The 25,829-nt window shown below is 39.7% G+C and overlaps 1 protein-coding gene across 1 annotated transcript in view; it reads left to right on the forward strand.

The window, feature by feature from the left end:
• Window positions 1-23,446, forward strand: part of LOC124113677 (peroxisomal membrane protein 4-like) — a 39,260-nt gene extending 15,814 nt beyond the window's left edge. The window contains exon 4 of the mRNA XM_046474147.2: window positions 22,481-23,446. Within this exon, the coding sequence (XP_046330103.2) occupies window positions 22,481-22,741 (261 nt within the window). The 3' untranslated portion in view covers window positions 22,742-23,446. The remainder of the gene's footprint in view (window positions 1-22,480) is intronic.
• The last annotated feature ends 2,383 nt before the right edge of the window (window positions 23,447-25,829 follow it).

Genomic DNA, 25,829 nt, shown 5'->3' on the forward strand with positions numbered 1-25,829 from the left:
TGCCTGTGGAAGCCAGTTTGTAAGTGAGTGAATTAAAATTTAACATCAAAATGCATTGTTTTAGCCATATAGCTGCCTGTCTCTTCAAGCAAATTGTGGTTTTTTTCATAAGAATGGTAAAGTAAAAAATTATTGATTCATTTGTTATTTTATTAATTTTGTGATTCTATTAATTTTGCATAAGGTGTAATTGATTGCAACTTTTCATATATCGACATACCATCACTCTATTCCCACCAACCCATGGACAGTGCATTGATGAGTTCTTGGCCCCCTTTTCGGCTGCCATTGTGTACATGCTTTTCACTACCATGCTAACAGTGAATGAATCATGTTGAAAATACATATTTCACTGGGAGCTATCCTGGTTGATTATCTCACCAAATACTCTGGGGAGTAAATAGCCAAAATGGATTTGATGTGCGTGAAACTAGATTATTAAAATCGATTCATTTTCACATTGTTGAAATCAGTAGGATTGATAGATGAAATGATATTTTTTCATGTTTTTTAACATATTTCAAAAGTAGTTAATTAAGAGAAATCCTGGTTCTGCAGTTTGAAGCTTTTTATCAATTGGTTATTGCAAAAAAGGTAAAACTTGAAAATGAGCTCTGGAAATTCTTGGTGTTTTTTTTTTAATTTGATATTTTGTTTCGGTGTTGAAAACAACTGCATGATCGATAGGACATCTTTCTTTAAAGAACAATGTCCTAGGTTTTTTTCATCACATATTCTTTTTCAATCTAAGGTTATCATAAAATGTCTATCATACAGGTTTTAATCAACAAAGTTAAAGCAGTCAAAAGTTTCAATCAGGTTAAGGTAATACATTTTCATTTTATAAATGAAGTGATTCAGTCTGGAATTTTAGATTTCTAAAACTAAAATCTCAACATGCAGAGAATGTCACCCTTGTGTCTTTTGATATCAAATGTACAAAACGAGTCGATAAAGAGTGAGTGAGTATGGTTTTACGCCGCTTTTAGCAATATTCCAGCAATATCACAGCGGGGGACACCAGAAATGGGCTTCACACATTGTACCTATGTCGGGAATCGAACCCGGGTCTTCGGTGTGACGAGCGAATGCTTAAACCACCAGGCTACCCCACCGCCCCAGTCGATAAAGAGGCTTGATATATTTCATATATAAAAACATGAAGTTGAGAATATATTTATGATCCAAAATAATCCTTCCAACTTTTTCAGTTTTTAAACAGTAATAACCAGTGTCTTGAGATGAAACAACTTCAGCTAACCAGCTTTGGTTAAAAAGAGATAAGTGATGTAATTTCATTGTGACAATATGGTGACCCATGACGTCACAGTGGTCTCTTAGGATATCTCACCCAATCAGTATCTCCTGTGGAAGTCAGTTTTGGATGATAAATCATAATGTAATGAGGGTTAAAAAACAACATAATGTTTTACCAACTATTTGCCTTTTTCTGAAAGTCAATTGCTACTGTCACCACTAGTTATTGATGGGGGCGGTTGGGTAGCCTATTGGTTAAAGCGTTCGCTCATCACGCCGAAGACCCAGGTTTGATTCCCGACATAGGTACAATGTGTGAAGCCCATTTCTGATGTCCCCCGCCAGGATATTGCTGGAATATTGCTAAAAGTGGCGTAAAAAAATACTCACTCACTCAGTTATTACCAACTTTCTTCAAGAAAGGTCATTGGCTTCATGCTCATGACATCATCCACTGGTTTCACTGGTTCATGGTTCCTTGGTTTACTGGCATTTGGGATTTTGCTGACAATTTGCTGCTGACTCACTCACTGAAGGTGAGCTACAGAGCCTTTGTTCTCTTTATAGCTCACCTATACCCATGATGCCATCCTTTGAATCTCTTCAGAACCCTTGCCTAGATGTTATGTACAAGATCATAGTAACAGTTAAATGGTTACAGAATTATAATCAGACATTGAATGTTTTTATTTTCATATGGTGTTTGGCAGCCTAGTGGGTCAGTCTAGCAGATCAGTCTAGCGAATCAGACGTTAAGAACTGATTGAATTGGCTCTTATATTGGAATTATCCCATGTCTTAGGCATTCCTGCATGTATACTGACACAGAGAGAAAACGCGTAATCACCTGTTACATGAAGTACAAGAAAAAAATTTTAGCAGTAAATATTTAATTGCATGAGGCCACACTTTTTTAATTTTATGTTTCACTGCTTTGTTCCAGTTTTTCCACACAAGGGCGGTCGAAATAAAAATAAATGGTTATGTCAGTCATTTATTCATTTATATTTAAGTCCTTCTGCGGTGGAGTTAAAACTGCAACTGGCTTCTTGAATCACTAATAATAATGTAGACTTGGAATTTATATATAATATTTTTAGTTGTATAAGGGGGTGTATACTACCGTATATCGCTGTGTATAAGGCGACCCCACGTATAAGACGACCCCCCTGTGCACGCCTTAAAAATCAACCCAAAATCCTATACTCCGTGTATAAGGCGACCTGGAATGAAACACATCACAAGTCTGACTGATATACCGGTAGAAGATTTAACGTGCTCTTGCCGACTGTAGCGTATTTTGCACACGGACATCACAAATTAGTTAGTTAGTTACTTTGGAGATTTAATGTGCGCTTTCCGACTGATGCGTATTTCGCACACATCACAAGTGCGCACACAATCCTTATATATGCAATAAAAATATGTTTATCTTGCGTTGTTTTTTTTCTACAATGATAGGTCGCGTGTGTAACTCCGGCACACGTCGCCATTTTGTGTTTACACGGTACGACACCAAATTGGTGCCCGTAAAATAAAATTCATTTATGAAGAAATAACATATAAGAGACAATGGTGAGTAATTTAATCGCCAATTAACTATGTTGTAACTAACTAGGCTTATGTTTGCTTCACATTCAGCGTGTTTATTCCACAATCACTTGTACACCCCGTCTCCAACACTTGTTAATACAACTGTAAAAACAGCAGGAATTGATTTCAGCTTCACCGGTTATCACATGTTAGGTCACATGTGCAATATGCAAATGATTACCGGTACTTCCGGCTCTCTACTCACGGATGTTGATTGTTTTACCGTGTCAGCTGGTTTGACAATCTGCATCGAGGCGAGGGTCATTTCAACTTTATTTGCAGAAACTATTAAACTTTATTCAAGGAAAAGAGATACAAATCATGTTTATGTATGGAAATAGTTATTGGAACAGTTATTTAGGACGAAATGCGAAGTTTTATTGTCAAATGCTGGGCTGGCTATCGGACGCCGGTTGACATCGCCAGTGGAAAAATATGTGAGATCTTCGACTCCGTGTATAAGACGACCCCCCTTCTTAGCCCCCTCATTTTAGGTACGAAAAACTCGCCTTATACACAGCGATATACGGTACTATATTTACTTTATGCAATGTTTAGATAGTACCTCAATAAAGACATGTCAAGGTAGAAAGTCAAACAAATTGGTCATTATTAATTAAGGCAGTGGTTATAAAGATCTGACGTGGAACTAGTGTCGAAAATATTGTTACCTAGATCTACGAAGATGTGAGCTAGGTTTCACCGAAGTGGTAAATGTCGGAAACCTGACACGCCGTGATATAACTGGAATACTGTTAAAAGCGTCAATAAACCCAACTCACTCACTTACTCAATTGGGGAATAGAACCTTGGTCTTTGGGTCTCATGATGACGAATGCTTTAACCACTCGGCCACTAAGTAACGTGAATGTGAACCTTCTAGTACCTCACAGGTAGCTCAGGTTGTATACTCACCCTGAAGATGTTAAAGAAATTTGATTGCACGCTGATCAATTGCTCTGGGTAATAATAATGTAACGCCATGAACATTCACTTGATGCATGGAGTCTGATGCAGTATAAATGGACTTAGGTCCCTAGAATGAGAGTAAAGAAAAAGATGTCATAAATGTCAGCTTCTTTAATAACTTTTAGAACATTAGGATGACCTACATGTTTCTTGTTGGGTTTTTTATAACGCATGACTTTTTTTCTCACCAATGTTATAGTATAAGGTAAACTATGGTTATAATGAACTCAAAGGGACCACTCATTTTGGTTCATTACAAGCGTAGTTCGTTATGAGCACATTGCAGCAATGGCGGGACCAAAAAATGTTTGTTATATCCATCAGTTCATTATAAACATGTTCTTTATAAATGTAGTTTACTGTATGTGTTATGAATACCCATTGATCTCTGTATTTGGAATATTATAACATGTTTGAAGCTAAGATGATCCAATTTATCCGTGTTGAATTCAATTAATGTGATTTTTACAAGTGAGGGAAATCTGATCGTCTCTTATGATACAAAGCCTCTTTTCTGGATGGTATTGGCTGTCATACCATTTTAAGTAAGTACCTATCTTCGAAAATTCATCAAACATTTATAAATACAACTCCCATTTTATGGAATTCATTGCTGTCTAATAACCAGTAACACATTCTGGCTAAATCCTGTCAAATCTGGTTCTGGCAAATAACCTTTCTGATGTTACAAGTTTATGAATCTGAAAGGTTTGAAGCATGGCCCTAAAATGATGTGCCTTGTCACATCCATCTTAATTGCAAGTTTCCTGAGTAATGGTAGCGTGTATGTGAGATTTGCCTCATCACTCACGGAGAAATACCTCATTAACCTCCAACTTGTGCAATAGAGGCTGGAATTACAATTATGACATTCAACTCGGAGGAATTCATACTAATTAGATGAACAATGTGGTCTCCGGAATGCTGTGAGAACAACCCTCTAGCATGAACCGCTTCTCAAATTGAATCGCAGGATTCCGACTGTAGAGTTAGTGATTCCACTGTGAAAGTCTCCCAAACTATCTATTACAACTGAAAAGTATAATTAGCTCCCCCGGCTTGTGGGTAAATCAGCTCCTCACATTCTCTAAGTTGGAAATACTGGCAGAGAAATCTCCGAACAGCTGCAGCTTCAACCTCACGTTGTCTTCTCTGCTGAGAGATTCTACACTATCGGCTTTTTTACGTAACTTTCGGACTATTTCTATACCATTGTAGCTGTGAAAAAACATGGGGTGTAATTTGATGATGTCATTTCTGAATAGTTTTGTTATGTTTGCGGACATGTTCGTGACAGTATCTGTCATTGTTTTCCTTTTATCATCTTGTGATACAAGTTGCTGATTCGTATCTGACGTCGCCAGCTCAACGGTGTTATTTTCAGGGGCATTATATTTATAGATTTATTTCTTTGCGAAAACTTTGAAGCAGCAATCAGTTTGTAATGTGTACAATTTATATTCTGGGGATATTTTAGTCTTTTAGATAAAATGCTTGACAGAGAAGAAGGCAGTGTAGACCTGTATTAAATAAACATTTTGACTTCCACTCTAAGATGTTCTGTATACATATGGGGAGATTAATACCCTAGCACTCATTCACTCACTCACTCACTCACTCACTCACTCACTCACTATGGGGACATTAATACACTAGCACTCATTCACACTAGCACTCACTCACTCTAGCACTCACTCTAGCACTCACTATGGGGACATTGATAGAACTCAATGGAACAAGGGGACACTGGCAAATGGAGGGTGTATGTCATCCATGAGACATAGACTGATTGACAGTCCTATTTAGCAGGGAACGTTAGTCATTGAAACACTGTTTTGTCTGCTCAACCAGTTTGTGTAATCTATATCAACCTAAAGGTTAATAATTACTTGTATCACAAAAAATCACACACTCACTTATACACTCTAGCACTCACTCTTGTACTCACACACTCTCGCACTCACTCACTCTAGCACTAACTCATTCTGCACTTCCCCACTTTACCACTCCAGAACTCACACTAGCATTCATCCACTCTTCTTATAAGACAAAGCATTCATCTACTCACTCACTCTAGCACTCATTCACTCTAGCACTCACTCTAACACACACTAACTCACTCTAGAACTCACTCACTCAAGCACTCACTCACTCTAGCACTCACTCACTCTAGCACTCCCTCACTCACTCACTCTAGCACTCACTCACTCTAGAACTCACTCACTCTAGCACTCACTAACTCTAGCACTCACTCTAGCACTCACTCTAGCACTCTCACTCTAGCACTCACTCTAGCACTCACTCTAGCACTCACTCTAGCACTCACTCACTCTAGAACTCACTCACTCTAGCACTCACTAACTCTAGCACTCACTAACTCTAGCACTCACTCTAGCACTCACTCACTCTAGAACTCACTCACTCTAGCACTCACTAACTCTAGCACTCACTCTAGCACTCTCACTCTAGCACTCACTCTAGCACTCACTCTAGCACTCACTCACTCTAGAACTCACTCACTCTAGCACTCACTAACTCTAGCACTCACTCACTCTAGCACTCACTCACTCTAGCACTCACTCACTCTAGCACTCACTAACTCTAGCACTCTCACTCTAGCACTCACTCTAGCACTCACTCACTCTAGAACTCACTCTCTCTAGAACTCACTCACTCTAGCACTCACTCTAGCACTCTCACTCTAGCACTCACTCTAGCACTCACTCTAGCACTCACTCACTCACTCTAGCATTCACCCACTCACTCACTTCAACTCTTACTCATTCATTCTAGCACTCACTTTAGCTAAAGCCCACTCACTCTTACACTTCCTCTCCCAAGTGACAATTTGACGAGTAGTTAATAGAAAATAAATTGTACACCCTATTATTACAGATGCTCAACTACATTTGTTTGGAAAATGGTAAGGTTGATTACAAAATCTGAACTCATTGACATCACAAATAGCCGAGCAAATGGACTTACCCATGCTCATCAGCATCCAAGTGAGATGGAGCTACAGAGTTGCCCCTAATTGCTCAACGGGGAGCCAGGGGACTCCGAGGGGCCATCTGGGCAGGAACTAGCTCCAGCTTCCTGGGATTACCCAGGATTTTGTCATACTCTGTCACAGTTAATGATGCCACTTTTAAGACTATTTACTGTCATCACTTGGCTTGTGGGCTTAGTTGTAAGTTGGTATTATTTCCTCCTAAATGCAGGGGAAGAGCTGGAGGCATTTGGTCCTGTGTTAAAGGTATATGGGTATTGTGGTGTAGTGAAATGCTGCTTGCTGGAGGCGTTTTGTTCTGTGTTAAAGGTATTTGGGTATTGTGGTGTAGTGAAATGCTGCTTGCTGGAGGTGTTTTGTTCTGTGTTAAAGGTATTTGGGTATTGTGGTGTAGTGAAATGCTTAGGGTATTTTGTCCTGTGTTAAAGGTTTATGGGTTTTGTGGTCTAGTGAAATGCTGTTTGCTGGAGGCGTTTTATTCTGTGTTAAAGGTATATGGGTATTGTGGTGTAGTGAAATGCTTGAGGTGTTTTGTTCTGTGTTAAAGGTATATGGGTATTGTGGTGTAGTGAAATGCTTGAGGTATTTTGTTCTGTGTTAAAGGTTTATGGGTTTTGTGGTCTAGTGAAATGCTTGAGGTGTTTTGTTCTGTGTTAAAGGTATATGGGTTCTGTGGTGTAGTGAAATGCTTGAGGTGTTTTGTTCTGTGTTAAAGGTATATGGGTATTGTGGTGTAGTGAAATGCTTGAGGTATTTTGTTCTGTGTTAAAGGTTTATGGGTTCTGTGGTCTAGTGAAATGCTTGAGGTGTTTTGTTCTGTGTTAAAGATATATGTGTATTGTGGTGTAGTGAAATGCTTGAGGTGTTTTGTTCTGTGTTAAAGGTTTATGGGTTTTGTGGTGTAGTGAAATGCTGTTTGCTGGAGGCGTTTTATTCTGTGTTAAAGGTATATGGGTATTGTGGTGTAGTGAAATGCTTGAGGTGTTTTGTTCTGTGTTAAAGGTATATGGGTATTGTGGTGTAGTGAAATGCTTGAGGTATTTTGTTCTGTGTTAAAGGTTTATGGGTTCTGTGGTCTAGTGAAATGCTTGAGGTGTTTTGTTCTGTGTTAAAGATATATGTGTATTGTGGTGTAGTGAAATGCTTGAGGTGTTTTGTTCTGTGTTAAAGGTTTATGGGTTCTGAGTTTTAGTACAATGTTGTTTCCTGTAGGCATTTTGTTGTGTGTAAAAGATTATAAGGTATTTGGGTTGAAATCTTGCTTCAGATATTTTTTTCTCATTTAATATTTATGAACTGTTTGTTTTATTGGCTTTAATTAAATTCCCAGACAGCGTAAATTCTGAAGATGCAGTCAGCAATATTCTAGCCGGCTGTAAATAATGAGTCTGGGCCAGACCAACCATTTGTTGATACTGTGTGCAATGTCCCATGCCGCTGGGTGTACGCAGACACACAGTTAACCAAGTCTCTTACAAGTAGCAGTGGAATACTGGAGACACGGGGCGGTCGGGTAGCCTAGTGGTTAAAGCGTTCGCTCGTCACGCCGAAGACCCGGGTTCGATTCCCGACATGGGTACAATGTGTGAAGCCCACTTCTGGTGTCCCCCGCCGTGATATTGCTGGAATATTGCTAAAAGCGGCATAAAACCAAACTCACTCACTCAATCACTGGAGACACAAAGTGCATTAATAGTGGTTGTTTTGTACATGTTCTTCTAAGGTTAGGATAAGGGTGGTTGGTCGTTAGAAATTCCAGTGACAGTGGAGTAGGTGATCTTGTGTAAATTCCAATCCATAAGAATGTACGGCCTCATAATCAGATGCACCACTTGATGAATGAACCAAACATCATAATAAACACAAAACTATTTCTCCTCTGTACATTAGAGTCTGAAGGAATCTTAAGCAAGAAAACTGTTTAAACTTACCTTTGTGAGTCTCATATGACAGTTGTTAAAGTCAACTTCTTATGAAGAATTTTTAGGAGCTCTTCTATCATTCACATACACACACACACACACACACACAATCACACACAATGACTGTCTCTCTCTATTTCACACACACACACAATAACACACAGACAGTCTCTCTCTATCTCACACACACATACAATCACACACAAAGACAGTCTCTCTCTATCTCACACACACACACAATAACACACAGACAGTCTCTCCCTATCTCACACTAACACAATCACACACAAAGACAGTCTCTCTATCTCACACACACACACAATAACACACAAAGACAGTCTCTCTATCTCACACACACACAATAACACACAGACAGTCTCTCTCTATCTCACACACACATACAATCACACACAAAGACAGTCTCTCTCTATCTCACACACACACACAATAACACACAAAGACAGTCTCTCTATCTCACACACACACAATAACACACAGACAGTCTCTCTCTATCTCACACACACATACAATCACACACAAAGACAGTCTCTCTCTATCTCACACACACAATAACACACAGACAGTCTCTCTCTATCTCACACACACACACACAATAACACACAAAGACAGTCTCTCTATCTCACACACACACACACACAATAACACACAGACAGTCTCTCTCTATCTCAAACACACATACAAGCACACACAAAGACAGTCTTTCTATCTCTCACACACACAATAACACACAAAGACAGTCTCTCTCTATCTCACACACACACACAAAAACACACAAAGACAGTCTCTCTATCTCACACACACACAATAACACACAGGCAGTCTCTCTCTATCTCACACACACACACACACACAATAACACACAGAGGCAGTCTCTCTCTATGTCACACACACACACAATAACACACAAAGGCAGTCTCTCTCTATGTCACACACACACAATAACACACAAAGACAGTCTCTCTATCACACACACACACAATAACACACAGAGGCAGTCTCTCTCTATCACCCACACACACAATAACACACAGAGACAGTCTCTCTCTATGTCACACACACACACACACACAAAGACAGTCTCTCTATCTCACACACACACACACAATAACACACAGAGGCAGTCTCTCTCTATCTCACACACACACACACAATAACACACAGAGACAGTCTCTCTCTATGTCACACACACACACACAATAACACACAGAGGCAGTCTCTCTCTGACACACACACAATAACACACAAAGACAGTCTCTCTATCTCTCACACACACACACACAATAACACACAGAGACAGTCTCTCTATCTCACACACACACACAATAACACACAAAGACAGTCTCTCTCTATGTCACACACACAATAACACACAGACAGTCTCTCTCTATCTCACACACACACAATAACACACAAAGACAGTCTCTCTATCTCACACACACACACACAATAACACACAGACAGTCTCTCTCTATCTCACACACACATACAATCACACACAAAGACAGTCTCTCTCTATCTCACACACACAATAACACACAGACAGTCTCTCTCTATCTCACACACACACAATCACACACAAAGACAGTCTTTCTATCTCTCACACACACAATAACACACAAAGACAGTCTCTCTATCTCACACACACACACAAAAACACACAAAGACAGTCTCTCTATCTCACACACACACACACACACACACACAATAACACACAGAGGCAGTCTCTCTCTATGTCACAAACACACACAATAACACACAAAGGCAGTCTCTCTCTATGTCACACACACACAATAACACACAAAGACAGTCTCTCTATCTCACACACACACACACAATAACACACAGAGGCAGTCTCTCTCTATCTCACACACACACACAATAACACACAGAGACAGTCTCTCTCTATGTCACACACACACACACACACACACACAAAGACAGTCTCTCTATCTCACACACACACACAATAACACACAGAGGCAGTCTCTCTCTATCTCACACACACACACACAATAACACACAGAGACAGTCTCTCTCTATGTCACACACACACACACACACACACAGAGGCAGTCTCTCTATCTCACACACACACACAATAACACACAGAGGCAGTCTCTCTCTATCTCACACACACACAATAACACACAGAGACAGTCTCTCTCTATGTCACACACACACACACACACACACACACACACACACACACAATAACACACAGAGGCAGTCTCTCTCTGACACACACAATAACACACAGAGACAGTCTCTCTATCTCTCACACACACACACACACACACAATAACACACAGAGACAGTCTCTCTATCTCACACACACACACAATAACACAGAGGCAGTCTCTCTCTATGTCACACACACACACACACACACACACACACACACATACACACAATAACAAACAGAGACCGTCTCTCTCTATCTCACACAATAACACACAGAGAGTCTCTCTCTCACACATACACATAGAGTCACAATCTCACACACACACACACACATCTGCCCTTCAATTATCTGTCTGTCTGTCTGTCAGTGATAGAAACTAACATTTTTAGTCCACTAGTCCTTATAATGATGACATATAGCAAACCCTTAAAAATGGCAAATTTCTACTAGTCCCTATGATTCCTTAACTATTGGGCAGTTTGGCAAGGATGATTAATTATTTTAAGGACTAGTGCCAATTTCTGTCACTGTCTTTTAACTTCTTTTCTGACCTGGCTGAAGGGATGAGCCTGAATCTTTACATGGAAACATCAAGATGATGCAATAAAACACTAGGAATATACCCTATTGAAGTGTCTGAGAGGTCAGTCCAGGGACCCCTTCCACAAAGCAATCGTAGGGCTGATGTGATCGTAACTTCCATACTTTAGCATAGACTTACGGCTGTCGTAGCGCTATGATCGCTTTCGGAAACGGGGCCCAGTGCACTTTATTGCCTCATAGATATCACAAACAGCTCCTGAATATTTTTATGAAGGAGATACTCGACTCGAAGGAAAATAAATAATATTAAACTGTCAATATATGAAATATAAAACTGCAGGAGTTCTTGCTAATTCTAGTAATTTTGCAAGTGAAATATGCACTAGGTAATCAGGTGACCTGCTAAATCACAGAAACCTGCCGAGACTTGAATTACATTCAATCTGTATGAAGGATGCCAGTTTGATAATGACATCAACCTTTACCATGTTATGGCTTTCAAATTCTAAATACATGTTTCAAGATATCATAAGTGGTTTAGTACGTAATGAAATCATTATTTTATATTTATGTCATGTTAATATGTTATCACAGGATACCCACATATTCCAAAGCTTCATTCAATTTCGAAAATACTTGAAACTGTTCTGATATATGTATTTATAAGGGGGTTCGGGTGGCCAAGTTGTCAAGGCGCCACAATTCGCTGTGTAGAGTTGGGTACCTTGGGTATGCCAGAAACCTATCACTCACTCACTCACTCACTCACTCACTCACTCACTCACTCACTCACTCACTCACTCACTCACTCACTCACTCACTCACTCACTCACTCACTCACTCACTCACTCACTCACTGTTAATAACATACCACAATATTTGAGTCACGATACGATACGAATCAGGATACATAAAGTAGAAGGACCCCTTAAATCCTGAAGTAGAAGGAGGCCTTATATCCTGAAGTAGACAGACCCCTTTAATCCTGAAGTAGACAGACCTCTTAAATCCTGAAGTAGAAGGACCGCTTAAATCCTGAAGTAGACAGACCCCTTAAATCCTCAAGTAGAAGGACCGCTTAAATCCTGAAGTAGACAGACCCCTTAACTCCTGACGTAGACAGACCCCTTAAATCCTGAAGAAGGACCCCCTTAAATCCTGAAGTAGAATGATTTCCTTAAATCCTGAAGTAGATGGACCCCTTAAACCCTGAAGTAAACAGACCCCTTAAATCATGAAATAGACAGACCCCTTAAATCCTGACGTAGACAGACCCCTTAAATCCTGAAGAAGGTCCCCTTAAATCCCAAAGTAGAATGATCCCGTTTAATCCTGAAGTAGAACGTTCCCATTAAATCCTGAAGTAGACGGACCACGTAAATCCCGAAGTAGAACGATCTCCTTATATCCTGAAGTTGACAGAACCCTTAAATCTTAAAGTAGAAGGACCCCCTTAAATCCTGAACACATGCTGAAGTAGAATGATTTCCTTAAATCCTGAAGTAGATGGACCCCTTAAACCCTGAAGTAAACAGACCCCTTAAATCATGAAATAGACAGACCTCTTAAATCCTGAAGTAGACAGACCCCTTAAATCATGAAGTAGAACAATTTCCTTAAACCCTTAAGTAGACAAACCCCTTAAATCATGAAGTAGACAGATCCCTTAAACCCTGAAGTAGACAGACCCCTTTAACCCTGAAGTAGACGGACCCCTTAAATCCCGATGTAGAGGACCCCTTAAACCCTGAAGTAGACAGACCCCTTAAATCGCGATGTAGACGGATACTTTAAATCCTAAAGTAGAAGGACCCCTTAAATCCTGATGTAGACAGACCCCTTAAATCCTGAAGTAGACAGACCCCCTTAAATCCTGAAGTAGACGGACCACTTAAATCCTGAAGCAGAAGGACCCCTTAAATCCTGAAGTAGAAGGACCCCTTAAATCCTGAAGTAGAAGGACCCCTTAAATCCTGAAGTAGACGGACCACTTAAATCCTGAAGTAGAATGATCCCCTTAAATCCTGAAGTAGACAGACCACTAAAATACCGAAGTAGACGGACCTCTTAAATCCTGAAGTAGAAGGATCCTTTAAATCCTGAAGTAGACAGACCCCTTAAATCCTGAAGTAGACGGTCCCCTTTTATCCTGAAGTAGATGAACCCCTTCAATCCTGAAGTAGAATGATCCCCTTAAATCCAGAAGTAGACGGTCCCCTTATATCTTGAAGTAGACGAACCCCTTAAATCCTGAAGTAGAATGATCCCCTTAAGTCCTGAAGAAGAAGGACCCGTCTGTTTGTGGCCCTGTTGCCATGGCCCTTTTATTTTACACCTGATGATCTTTCTTCTAGTATTGTGAATAAATGTCATTTTTGAAGATTTGTTTGCCCTTATCTTCAGATAGATGATATAAAACAACTTACAAATATCATCTTGCACCTTAACCTTGGTGTTACCTCATTTTGTACTTATCTCAAAAGTGGCAAATTGGCTTCTACTCAAAGATGGCTGACCTTACCCCCACATAACACTACAGTATCCAAAATTACAGTAAATTTGACATGTTCTGTGCTGAATCTTTCCATAGATATCACGTTCATGGATTGAAGATAAACAGCATGTTTATAGCTAAACCTGCAACATTGTGTGGGTGGCAGTTCATTTTCTAACTCAGATAATAAAATGTTATAATTCTGGCTTGTTCATCATAGTTTATTGATGGTACACTCATTTACAAGATATATCATCGCTTATCTTCCTTTTATCCCTATGCTTAACTTGGCAATAATTGTGACAGCTTTATCTCAGGAAATAAGCCTCCGCCAAGAATACACAACTCAATTTTAAGAGATAGTAGTTACAAGCATACAGATATAAATGCTTTACTTCACCGTGGAGCATTCAGTCTGGTCCTGACAAGATGGCATACTATCTCACAGGGGAATATACTGGGCCACTTATCCTGAAGACTTTGCCAAAATTGTTAGATAAAGCTCAGTTCTCAATGAGGAAGCTGTCGTGAGAGGTGTGTGATGTCTATTGCCGTGTGTTGTCTGTTCGAGGATTCAAGCATATCTGTGTATCATCTGGAAAGACAGCAGCATATCAGGTGCCAAGATAGCACCTCTGCCAACAGATTTAGAGGCCTTGTCAATTCATATTAAATGCAAATTACCTTCAGAACTTTTAAAGTGGTACTATTTTGTTACTGTTTATTCAGAGGATTATTGTTTTTATTTTCTAAGCTTTGTAATTATTAGGACACTGGGGATTACATTTTCTCAATTTTCCCAATGAAGGATCTTAGTGACATCTCTAGCAGTATTAGTTTTTAACTACATATTAATGCACTATTTTACAAAACTATTTATACACAGGTATGAGAATTTTTCATGGATCTGAGGAATTCTGTGGATTTCATTTTGTCAAGGGTCACTTCTAAGATACATGCCATAACAATATGTGCATAAATGATATAGTCCCCCAGACGCCCTGGCTAACTTTCAGTGTGTGCTTTTTTTATGATAACCATTTTCATCCCTGTGTATGATACGGGAGATATTTGGGGAGTTAAGCTTTTTGTGAAAGTCAGAAATTTGTTAGATTTAATCAGTGACACAATATATTGTAGACTAAAAATATATGGCTTGAACATTTCTAAAAGGGACATAAAACCATACTCACTCGCTTTAAAAAATCCAAAGGGTTTCTTCTGTCTTATTACAACACTGTGGACCGCCTCCGTGGTCTAGAGGTAGAGCGTCCGCCCAGAGAGCGGAAGGTCCGGGGTTCGATCCCTGGCCGCTTCATACCAAAAGACCTTAAAAGATGGTACTTGTTGTTACCCTGTCTGGCGCTCGGCATTAAGGGGCTAAAACAAGGGCTGGTCAGCTCGGTCAGTATACTGTGTCTGAGTGGGGTATTCATGTTTAACTGTGGCATGGTGTCTCAGTGAGCTAGAACTATAAATCGGCATCAGTCCGGACTAGTACAAGCAGCCACATAGACACACACGTGCATGCACATCGCTATATAAGTGCAATAATCTTTGACGCGACATTAAACCCAATTTCACCTTACCTCACAACACTGTGCTTCTGTACTCCTTGTGTTGACTGTCATAACAACAATCATGGGATTATCACAATGGCTGCTCTGTCAAGATAAAGTTCAAGATCAGAGATTGTTTGTTTGGCCCTGATTCAATTAGTTTACAGGCCACCATGATACAAGCTCTTATATAATACAAAATGAATTCCTATTTACTCACTCCATGGATTGTTAATTTTAAAAAGTCCGTTTTCTCTATGCCTTGAGTTCGTTATGCTCCTTAAAATGCTTTCCCAAAGCAGAGCTGTGGAATGATTGATTAGGAGTTACTGGCTGATTAGAATTCCTGATTGTGAGAAGATATTTTTTCATGATGAAAGGTACCCCCTCTTAGGAAAAGAAAAAATAATATATCCTTGTCTTTACCATCCATATTTTATCACCATTCACCAAGATGTGGCTGTGTGGTGCTGACATTATCAAGAGCCGAGATCCTCTGGTGGACGGAGCCTTGTCTTAGATAACTTGGAGTGAGCAGGGATGTTTTTAGAAACTTGGCAACCGGTGCTAAGGTATGCCAACATTTTTGTATTGCAGATTTTTGTATCATTTGGACAAAGTATTACTGAGGAACAATATTTACAAGAATAAGTTCTGGACTTGGGATTTGAACTCTGCCTTGAAGAGTCATGAAGAAATCCAATACAGATACAATAAGTGCAATAAGACTACACATTTTTTATTTTTTGGGCCTACCTCTGCTGGAAAAGAAATAAATTAAAATTTTAAATATTTATTTTTATTATGTCTCCCACAAGTTGTATAGACTAAAATATATAAAATGATATATATATTCCATGTCTACATCACTATCAGTGATTCAAGAAGCCAGCTGCTGTTTTAACTCCACTGCAGAATGACTTTCATATGAATAAATAAATGATCGATATCACTATTTATTTTTGTTTTTATTTCAACTGACCTTATTTGGAAAAGCTGGAATGAATCTGCAAAACATAAAATTAAAAAAGTGTGGCCTAAAAATGCCAGCACATTATTCAGGAAACAATTTGCATATGTTGAACACTTAAGTAAATAAATTGGTATTTTGATTGAAAACCTGTCACGAAATGATGTTATCGGTATATGTTTTTTTATACATCAATTTGAGTTGTATGATTCTAAAAGGGGGTCGATCACCCCTGCAACGCCCAACTTTCTTCCCTCACCCCCCCCCCCCCCCCCCTGCCCAAACCCCCATTCCCACTGTATTGTAAAAGTGCATGCTGTAGGGTTTACATAACATATATGCATCCACCTTTAAGAGTGAGGGTGGGTGGGTTACGCCGAAGGCCCAGGTTCAATTCCCCACATAGGTACAATGTTTCTGGTGTCCCCAGCTGTGATATTGGTGGCACATTGCTAAAAGTGGCATAAAAACGTTACCGTACCCACTCTTTCACTCTTAGAGTGAGTTTAACCAGAATTGAACAGCAGTCTGTGCCAAAGGCTTTTGAGTCCAACTTGGCTCTTGGCACTACTTCTTGTACATTTTAGTGTTATCATATGGTATTTGATTAGCTGATCTTACTAGTCTGTATAGAATTTTACAAGAGTCAGGCTTAGGACATGTGGCTAATGTCACAGACTGGAACAGTATTCCAGTATTATCTTGCATGTCAGCTTGATGTGAGAGATCTTTTCCACCTTCAAGAAGCCCTGCAACACAGGTCTGGTGCTGACAGACCAATGATTAAGATCGAGGGGCATTGAAACCACAGTCAGCAGGTCAAAAGTTGTTTATCATCTTAATTAAATACCGATAATCATTTTTGGGTGACTGAATTCAAAAATATATCTGAACAAAGAGAGGTTGTCATGTTTCGACCATGCAGTAGTTACCCTGGATAGTTGGGAGTTTTTCCTGTTCATCGAAGACTGCAATGTTGCAAAAACATTCCGATATTATCATTTCATTCTCATGAAGACTCTGTCAGAATGATTAATAACCATTGACCTTTAGGAGGAATCCTCAATGTGGCTGCTTGTTATATCTTACCGACTTCACAAGATCGAGGTTTACCGAGTACAAGCATGCGTTTTGGCAGCAGTGTGTCGGCCACAAGTGTGAAATGATTGTTAGCAAGCTGGTGGAACCACTGGAAAGCCATTATACATGTACTCGAGGAAGCCCACTACTTCCCTGAGTGGCAACTTTTTACAGCTATCCGCTTTCTCCTTACGTAAACTTTGTTGAGTTCAAAGACAACAGAAGTGTCTTCAAGCCAGCAGTTGGGATATGCCTCAGGGTACTTGTATAGCTTAGAAATTCCCACCATTAGCCCCTAAATGCAAACAGGGGCCAATTGAGACGAAGTCTAAATTTCATTTGTGCTGTAGACTAAACTGAAATTATAGAACAAAGGCAAGAGAAGCTGTTATGTGCCGAGTTGGTGGTAAGGTGATTTTCAATCTGGTTAGAAGAAGTTGTTCAAATGGTAATTAAAATTGTTATCTTTCCTTGTGATTTGTTTGTCCTGTGCAAGCTGTCTAAATGTTTTAGTATGGATGCAAGATGGGATAGTTTATAAGTCCTTCAGCTAGAGAACGTAGATTAATTTTACCTTTTGTTGCTTTTGCAATGGTTTATGGGACAGAGAGTTTTGTACACTCAGGAACAAACTTTAAATCCTCCAGCATGTACAAGACTTGATGTGTAGGAGGAGCGATGCCCTTTTGGAAATATGCAGTTTTCTTTGTTTTGTTTTGTTTATTGTTTTTTATTGTTTTGTTTATTGTTTTTTAATGCTCCACTCTCCAATATTCCAGCAATATGACATCATTGTGTAAATAATCCAATCTGTACTAGACAATCTGGTGCAATTGAGATACATGTAATAAACTCAGCATGACAAGCATAGGTTGCTGGAGACCTATCATCTCACCTGGAATGGACAAAGTCAATATATTTGTGAGAAGGGTTTTTATTTTTTTAGTAATCTTTTGAAATAGGTCAATATGAGGTGGGGAGGAAAAGTAATCATATTTTATGTCAGCAGCAGAATATTAGATTGGACCATGCTCCCACAAAATGATGTTCCCACCAAGTATGACACTCAATTTGTTCAAGACATTTAAATCCAATTTTCAATATGGCTGCCATGGTAGAGACTGATTTAGACATTATTATAAAAGCGGGTTAAAATGCCATACCCAGCCTTGACTTGCACCTTCTACCTTGATATCATATTTTAGTGAAGTCAGGAAATATTTCCCTTCTTTTGGGCCTCTCTCAAGTTAATTATAAGCTGTTGAATTAGATGTTGAATAATTCAAATTTTCAATCAGTATCCAGCCTATTTATCTCAATAGTACAAAGATGAAACTACCCAATACACAAGGAACTACAGGGCACACAGACAGCCAACCTGCAGCTCAAACATAAATTGTTTACAGCGGATGAAAGATTGAAAAATTGAATGGACCATGTTTGCGTCATAACGGGCAGGGTTGTTGAGACTTGAAGACCTTGCTTTGGGATAAAGCTTCACTTGAAATTTACACTCGTGCTAAGCTTTGCCAAACTGCTTTCTTGATTTCTATTGGAACTTCCGTCTTGGCAGTTGATGTTTGTTCCAGTGTCTAAACTGTTGATGTAATGGATTTCTTTGCCTCCCGTCAGTGACGTATTATCAACTCAGGAGTTGGACGATATGCACAAATCTAGACTAGAGGGGTTCATACTCCTGTAGGTTGTCACAGGTGGTATGTCAGTGAGTCTGTAGGGTATTGCACTATTCTGTGTAAGGGTTCATTCACCTTGCAGTTTAGTCTGTCATACAGACCCAGAGTGAGTGAGTTGGGTTTAACGCCGCTTTTAACAGTATTCCAGTTACATCGCGGCATGGGAGCTTGATGTGGGAGGAAAGCCCGAAGTGGTGCAGGTCTTAGACGTTTACCACTTTGGTGAAACCCACGAGCACGGGTATGGTGCTGACAAACCTAGAAACATAATTGGAGCGAACCGGGATTCGAAGCCACAATTATTCTAAGGTTTCTGGCATGCCCAAGGGACGCAACTCTGTACAGTGAATCGCGGCGCCTTAGACAACAGGGCCACCCGTGCCCCTACAGACCCTGAAACAAATATTTAAATATATCTCATACTGCCCATGCAAGTCTATGAGGGCCTTAATCTCTCATTAAGGTGACATGCCATGATATGACTGGATATTAATAAGGCTGTATTACACCCTGAGTCACTCTGTCATTACCTTTTCTCCTTCTTGAGGCACCGATGGTCCATTGGTACCAGAATCCAGTAGTCTCAATTTGGGTTTCATCTGTGATATCTGTCTCTTAGGTCTTTCCTCCCACAATTAGGTGACACGCTGTGAAATAACTGAAACAGGGGCATTGGGTACAGATGGTCCTTTGTTGCCAAGATCCAGTGGTCTCAATTTGGGTTTCATCTATAATATCTGTCTCTTAGGGCTTTCCTCCCACAATTAGGTGACACGCTGTGAAATAACTGAAACAGGGGCATTGGGTACAATGTTGCCAAGATCCAGTGGTCTCAATTTGGGTTTCATCTGTGATATCTGTCTCTTAGGTCTTTCCTCCCACAATTAGGTGACACGCTGTGAAATAACTGAAACAGGGGCATTGGGTACAATGTTGCCAACATCCAGTGGTCTCAATTTGGGTTTCATCTATAATATCTGTCTCTTAGGGCTTTCCTCCCACAATTAGGTGACACGCTGTGAAATAACTGAAACAGGGGCATTGGGTACAATGTTGCCAAGATCCAGTGGTCTCAATTTGGGTTTCATCTGTGATATCTGTCTCTTAGGTCTTTCCTCCCACAATTAGGTGACACGCTGTGAAATAACTGAAACAGGGGCATTGGGTACAATGTTGCCAAGATCCAGTGGTCTCAGTTTGGGTTTCATCTGTGATATCTGTCACTTAGGGCTTTCCTCCCACAATTAGGTGACACGCTGTGAAATAACTGAAATAGGGGCATTGGGTACAGATGGTCCTTTGTTGCCAAGATCCAGTGGTCTCAATTTGGGTTTCATCTATGATATCTGTCACTTAGGGCTTTCCTCCCACAATTAGGTGACACGCTGTGAAATAACTGAAACAGGGGCATTGGGTACAATGTTGCCAAGATCCAGTGGTCTCAATTTGGGTTTCATCTTTGATATCTGTCTCTAAGGTCTTTCCTCCCACAATTAGGTGACACGCTGTAAAATAACTGAAATAGGGGCATTGGGTACAGATGGTCCTTTGTTGCCAAGATCAAGTGGTCTCAGTTTGGGTTTCATCTATGATATCTGTCACTTAGGGCTTTCCTCCCACAATTAGGTGACACGCTGTGAAATAACTGAAACAGGTGCATTGGGTACAATGTTGCCGAGATCCAGTGGTCTCAATTTGGGTTTCATCTATGATATCTGTCACTTAGGGCTTTCCTCCCACAATTAGGTGACACGCTGTGAAATAACTGAAACAGGGGCATTGGGTACAATGTTGCCAAGATCAAGTGGTCTCAATTTGGGTTTCATCTGTGATATCTGTCACTTAGGGCTTTCCTCCCACAATTAGGTGACACGCTGTGAAATAACTGAAACAGGGGCATTGGGTACAATGTTGCCAAGATCCAGTGGTCTCAATTTGGGTTTCACTTCTGATATCTGTCTCTTAGGGCTTTCCTCCAACAATTAGGTGACACGCTGTGAAATAACTGGAACAGGGGCATTGGGTACATTGTTGCCAAGATCCAGTGGTCTCAATTTGGGTTTCATCTGTGATATCTGTCTCTTAGGTCTTTCCTCCCACAATTAGGTGACACGCTGTGAAATAACTGAAACAGGGGCATTGGGTACAATGTTGCCAAGATCCAGTGGTCTCAATTTGGGTTTCACTTCTGATATCTGTCTCTTAGGGCTTTCCTCCCACAATAAGGTGATAGCCGTGAAATAACTGAAACAGGGGCTTTGGGTACAATGTTGCCAAGATCCAGTGGTCTCAATTTGGGTTTCATCTATGATATCTGTCTCTTAGGTCTTTCCTCCCACAATTAGGTGACACGCTGTGAAATAACTGAAACAGGGGCATTGGGTACAATGTTGACAAGATCCAGTGGTCTCAATTTGGGTTTCATCTATGATATCTGTCTCTTAGGTCTTTCCTCCCACAATTAGGTGACACGCTGTGAAATAACTGAAACAGGGGCATTGGGTACAATGTTGCCAAGATCCAGTGGTCTCAATTTGGGTTTCACTTCTGATATCTGTCTCTTAGGGCTTTCCTCCCACAATAAGGTGATAGCCGTGAAATAACTGAAACAGGGGCTTTGGGTACAATGTTGCCAAGATCCAGTGGTCTCAATTTGTGTTTCATCTATAACCTGTGTCATTCAGGTCTTACTCCATCAGTTAGCTGACACGCTGTGAAATAACTGAAATAGGAGCATTGGGTGAGCCTCGTGATTTAAGTGTTTCCTAGACACAGAAATGTCCTCGTTCTATTCCCTACAGGGTGCAGTGAATGCAGTTCCCAGTTTCCCATATTTTTGCTGGAATATTACTTTAAGCTGTGCCCAGTGAAGATCTGGTCATTAGAATTGGTCTTCAGCAACCTATGCTTGTTGTAAGAGGCAACTTACAGGATCAGGTGGTCAGGCTCGCTGACTTGGCTGATGCAGATCATCATTTCACAGTTGCGTACGATTCGATGTTCAGACTTTATTATTTACAGACCACTGTCATATAGTACGAATATCAAAGTAGGGGGATTAAACAACAAACAAACAAACAAACAATATTAGGTTTGTCAAACCATACCCATTCACTGTAGCTAAAATACTGTTCAACGGTTATTCATAACCCTATGTAACCTACACAGTGTTTCTTCTCCTTGCAGATCAACCTCTACCTGCTGTCCAGAATTCTGTACGGCCTGATGAAGCTAGGAGTGAAGCGAGGCTACATCCCCCCGCCTAAGAAGGATCCCTTCCCCATTTTTGCTGCAGTTGTGTGGGGAATAGTACTGTGGTTGTTTGAGCATGAGAGAGACACTCTCCAGCCATCTTTGAAATCGTCCATGACATACCTGTATGATGACAGCAATAAGTGGCGAGACTTCAGGGACTTTCTCCTTTATAATAATGACAAAGCATGGTAGTGTTTTGGTGCCAGAAATATGCTACACATTATTTGCTAGGGATATCAGCTGAAAAAATATTGTGTGTGTTATTTTGTGATCAGTGTTGAATTTTTATGTTGGAAAGGGTTTCAATATCTCATGTTTGTATAGAAGGGAGGCAACTAAAATGTGGATTTATTGGCCAAAATGTCTGTAGACTATGGACGATGCTTTTAGCCTGACCATCTCAATTATCAATATTTTTGGCTTAACCTACAGCTTAAAATAGGCCCTTAGCAACCTGTGTTGGTTGTAAGAGGCAATGAGGTAGATTGGATGGTCAGGCTCGGTGACTTGGTTGATGTTATGTCATCGTTTCCCAGTGGCATAGATTGGTTGTTCACAGTATCAATCACTGGATTGTCTGGCCCAGAGTGGATTCTTTACAACCAGCATATTGCCAACAAAAGCAACTATACCTGTTGTAGGTTTTGCCAGAGTGGTAAAAGTTGCATTTCTATGACCCAAGGGCTTTCCTCCATATTAAGCTGCCATCATATAACTGAGATACCATAAAAAGTGCCATTATACAGGAATTAACTCAGGACTTTTGTGAAGTACAGATTTCTATTTAGCTGGTATCCCTGGCAACCGATGTGTTGTAAATACATATAACATGTACATTTGAGGAGATAAAAGGTGTATATACTACATACAAATGAAAAAATAAAATGGTTTCAGAGATTTGTAGATATTTTCTATATTATTTCCAATTTTCACAATTTCATACATATATTTTTTTTTTACGTCACGTCAAATGTTTTGAAGCTTGATTATTATCAAGTTTTGCATTATTTACAGTTCTTGTGATAAGTTGTTTCTACAGGTACCACACAACCGTTATGATAAGTTACTTCTGTAGGTACCACACAGCAAGTGTGATATACTGTATATCTTGAAATTATTGCGTCTCCAAATTAATACGACTGCTGATCCCTAGCCAAGAATGCGACTCAAGATCCATGCGACTCCCCCCACCCCATCCTCAGTGGAATGATACATATCTTTACCTTAATCCAATCAAACAGCAAATAGTACTGCTTATAAGCACAAAGTAAAGCACTTCTGTAATTACAAACAGTGTTCTCCTTAACACAACACACAATTTATATGTTTATTCTGTTGACTCGCATTAAGGAAGTTCAAAGGCAATAAACTAAATGAAGCAACAGCAGTTCACCGATTGGAGTGGTCCATGATGCCTAGTTTCATATGAATGGGTAACAGTGATAACTCACCAGATGCCTATTGTGTAATTCCTATCCTTTTAATAACATTGTTATATACTTGTTACAACTGCTGCTCAATAAACCCTGTTTGGTATTTCCGCTATCCAAAATGTGCATTGAAGCCGTCTGATTGTTGATCATTAATGCAAAGAAATAACTCGCGTTTTTCGCATTTAATTCACGCTCGCGTTAATTTCAAGATTTCCAGTACTCGGCTGTCTGCATGAAGATACAACAGTTTACCAGGCACCCTCTTGGGTGTCCAGGTTCTGTCATTTATAGCATGTCTCACATTGAGACTTGTCCCTCAGGATATACAGGCATTTTTTACCTCATCAACCCTGGATTAGAGATTAAGGTAGGGCTGCTTGACGCTACTATATTTTCATCGTGTTTAGGCAAGCAAAATAAAGACTGTTTGTGGTTAACAAACATAAGATTTCACTGAATTCATTGTTCTTAGTTTCACATCCATAGCAAGTAGTCAAGGAACTCTGTTAAGTTTGATAAAAATTTCCCAACCTACCAACTCATCTTATCTGAAATGTTTATTTGCTTTTTGCCATATGTTATGTGTAAACTTCTCCAGCCAAACTTGCTACTAGAACTGTTGTGTGGAAGGGGTGTGTGCCAAAATGGTCCTTGAACGGTGGTTAGGCTACATGTTTTTATTACCATATTCGACATAATATGCGCCCAGGACGCTCTCAAAATTAGAAATAGGGGGCTCTTATTAGAAAATTATTTTGGTGAAAAAAACAGAGTTGAAAGATAAATTTCGTGGTTTATGCTGACAGCCTGAAATGTTTATGTATGACAGATATATTTTTCTAGAATTTAATTGCACATAATTAAGGGTGCATATAACACACGATTGTGTATTGTACGCGAATAAATAAGTCTTGTGAACATTGATCAATCGGAAGGGGTGCTAATGGGATTATTCACTAGCCAATATATTAGCAAATACCGCCGTGGCCGCTTATTAGAGCGGGGCGCTAAATATTACGTCGAATACGGTATATGGTTTCAGATTTTTGCTAACCATATTAATTTGGGTCGGTCAATATAAAATAAACATAAATTTGTTAGCTCAATATTTATTAAGCATGAAGTTGTTTGGAGCAGTCTGTGTAGTGAGAATTATTAATACTAATACTGTCTAAAATGCAGGATGTTTAGTTTTTCTACAGTAGCTTTAATTATATGTGTATTTACTGATGATGAGGCTTTGTTCTAGTTATTGCATTATTTAGGTGGCCAAAGACTACATGTGATGCATTGACCAATCATTATTTTTAAAATTTATCCTTCCTTTAATTATGTATAATTTCTCAAGTTTTAATTTATTTTTATGATCAATCAAAGAAGGATCAGTAAGGCAAATAAAAATAAATCAAAACAAATTCTTTTATTTTCGGATCGTGGCTTTTGTCTGTGGTTGGTCAAATCCATACATATAAAACATTGCCTTTGGCAACACTGTCATTTGTCAGTCACAGTCTGGCTACCTTTGTGTGGTCCAAAGTCTGAATCAAAGGATTCAGTTAACGTGCAGTTTCAGCCTGAACCCATGTTTGGCATTGGAATAACCTTCACAGGTGTTGAGGGGGCATTTCCACAATTGCGTTGCCACAGAATTTGGTTACTGCTCATAGCGTTTGACATTACAAATATGTCATCTGTTGAAAATGTCCTACATCACGCTATCAACACTTTAAGGAATCCATTGCACAGAACTATCCATCATTATCAGGGCAAATGGTGAAAATGTGACTGGTGATAATTAATGTTCCTGTACATGACAATTTTTTTAAATTTTTAAATGTGACATTTAC

Source organism: Haliotis rufescens, unplaced genomic scaffold (assembly GCF_023055435.1).
Source record: "Haliotis rufescens isolate VD_foot unplaced genomic scaffold, xgHalRufe1.0.p SCAF_6, whole genome shotgun sequence".
Classification (NCBI taxonomy): Eukaryota; Metazoa; Mollusca; class Gastropoda; order Lepetellida; family Haliotidae; genus Haliotis; species Haliotis rufescens.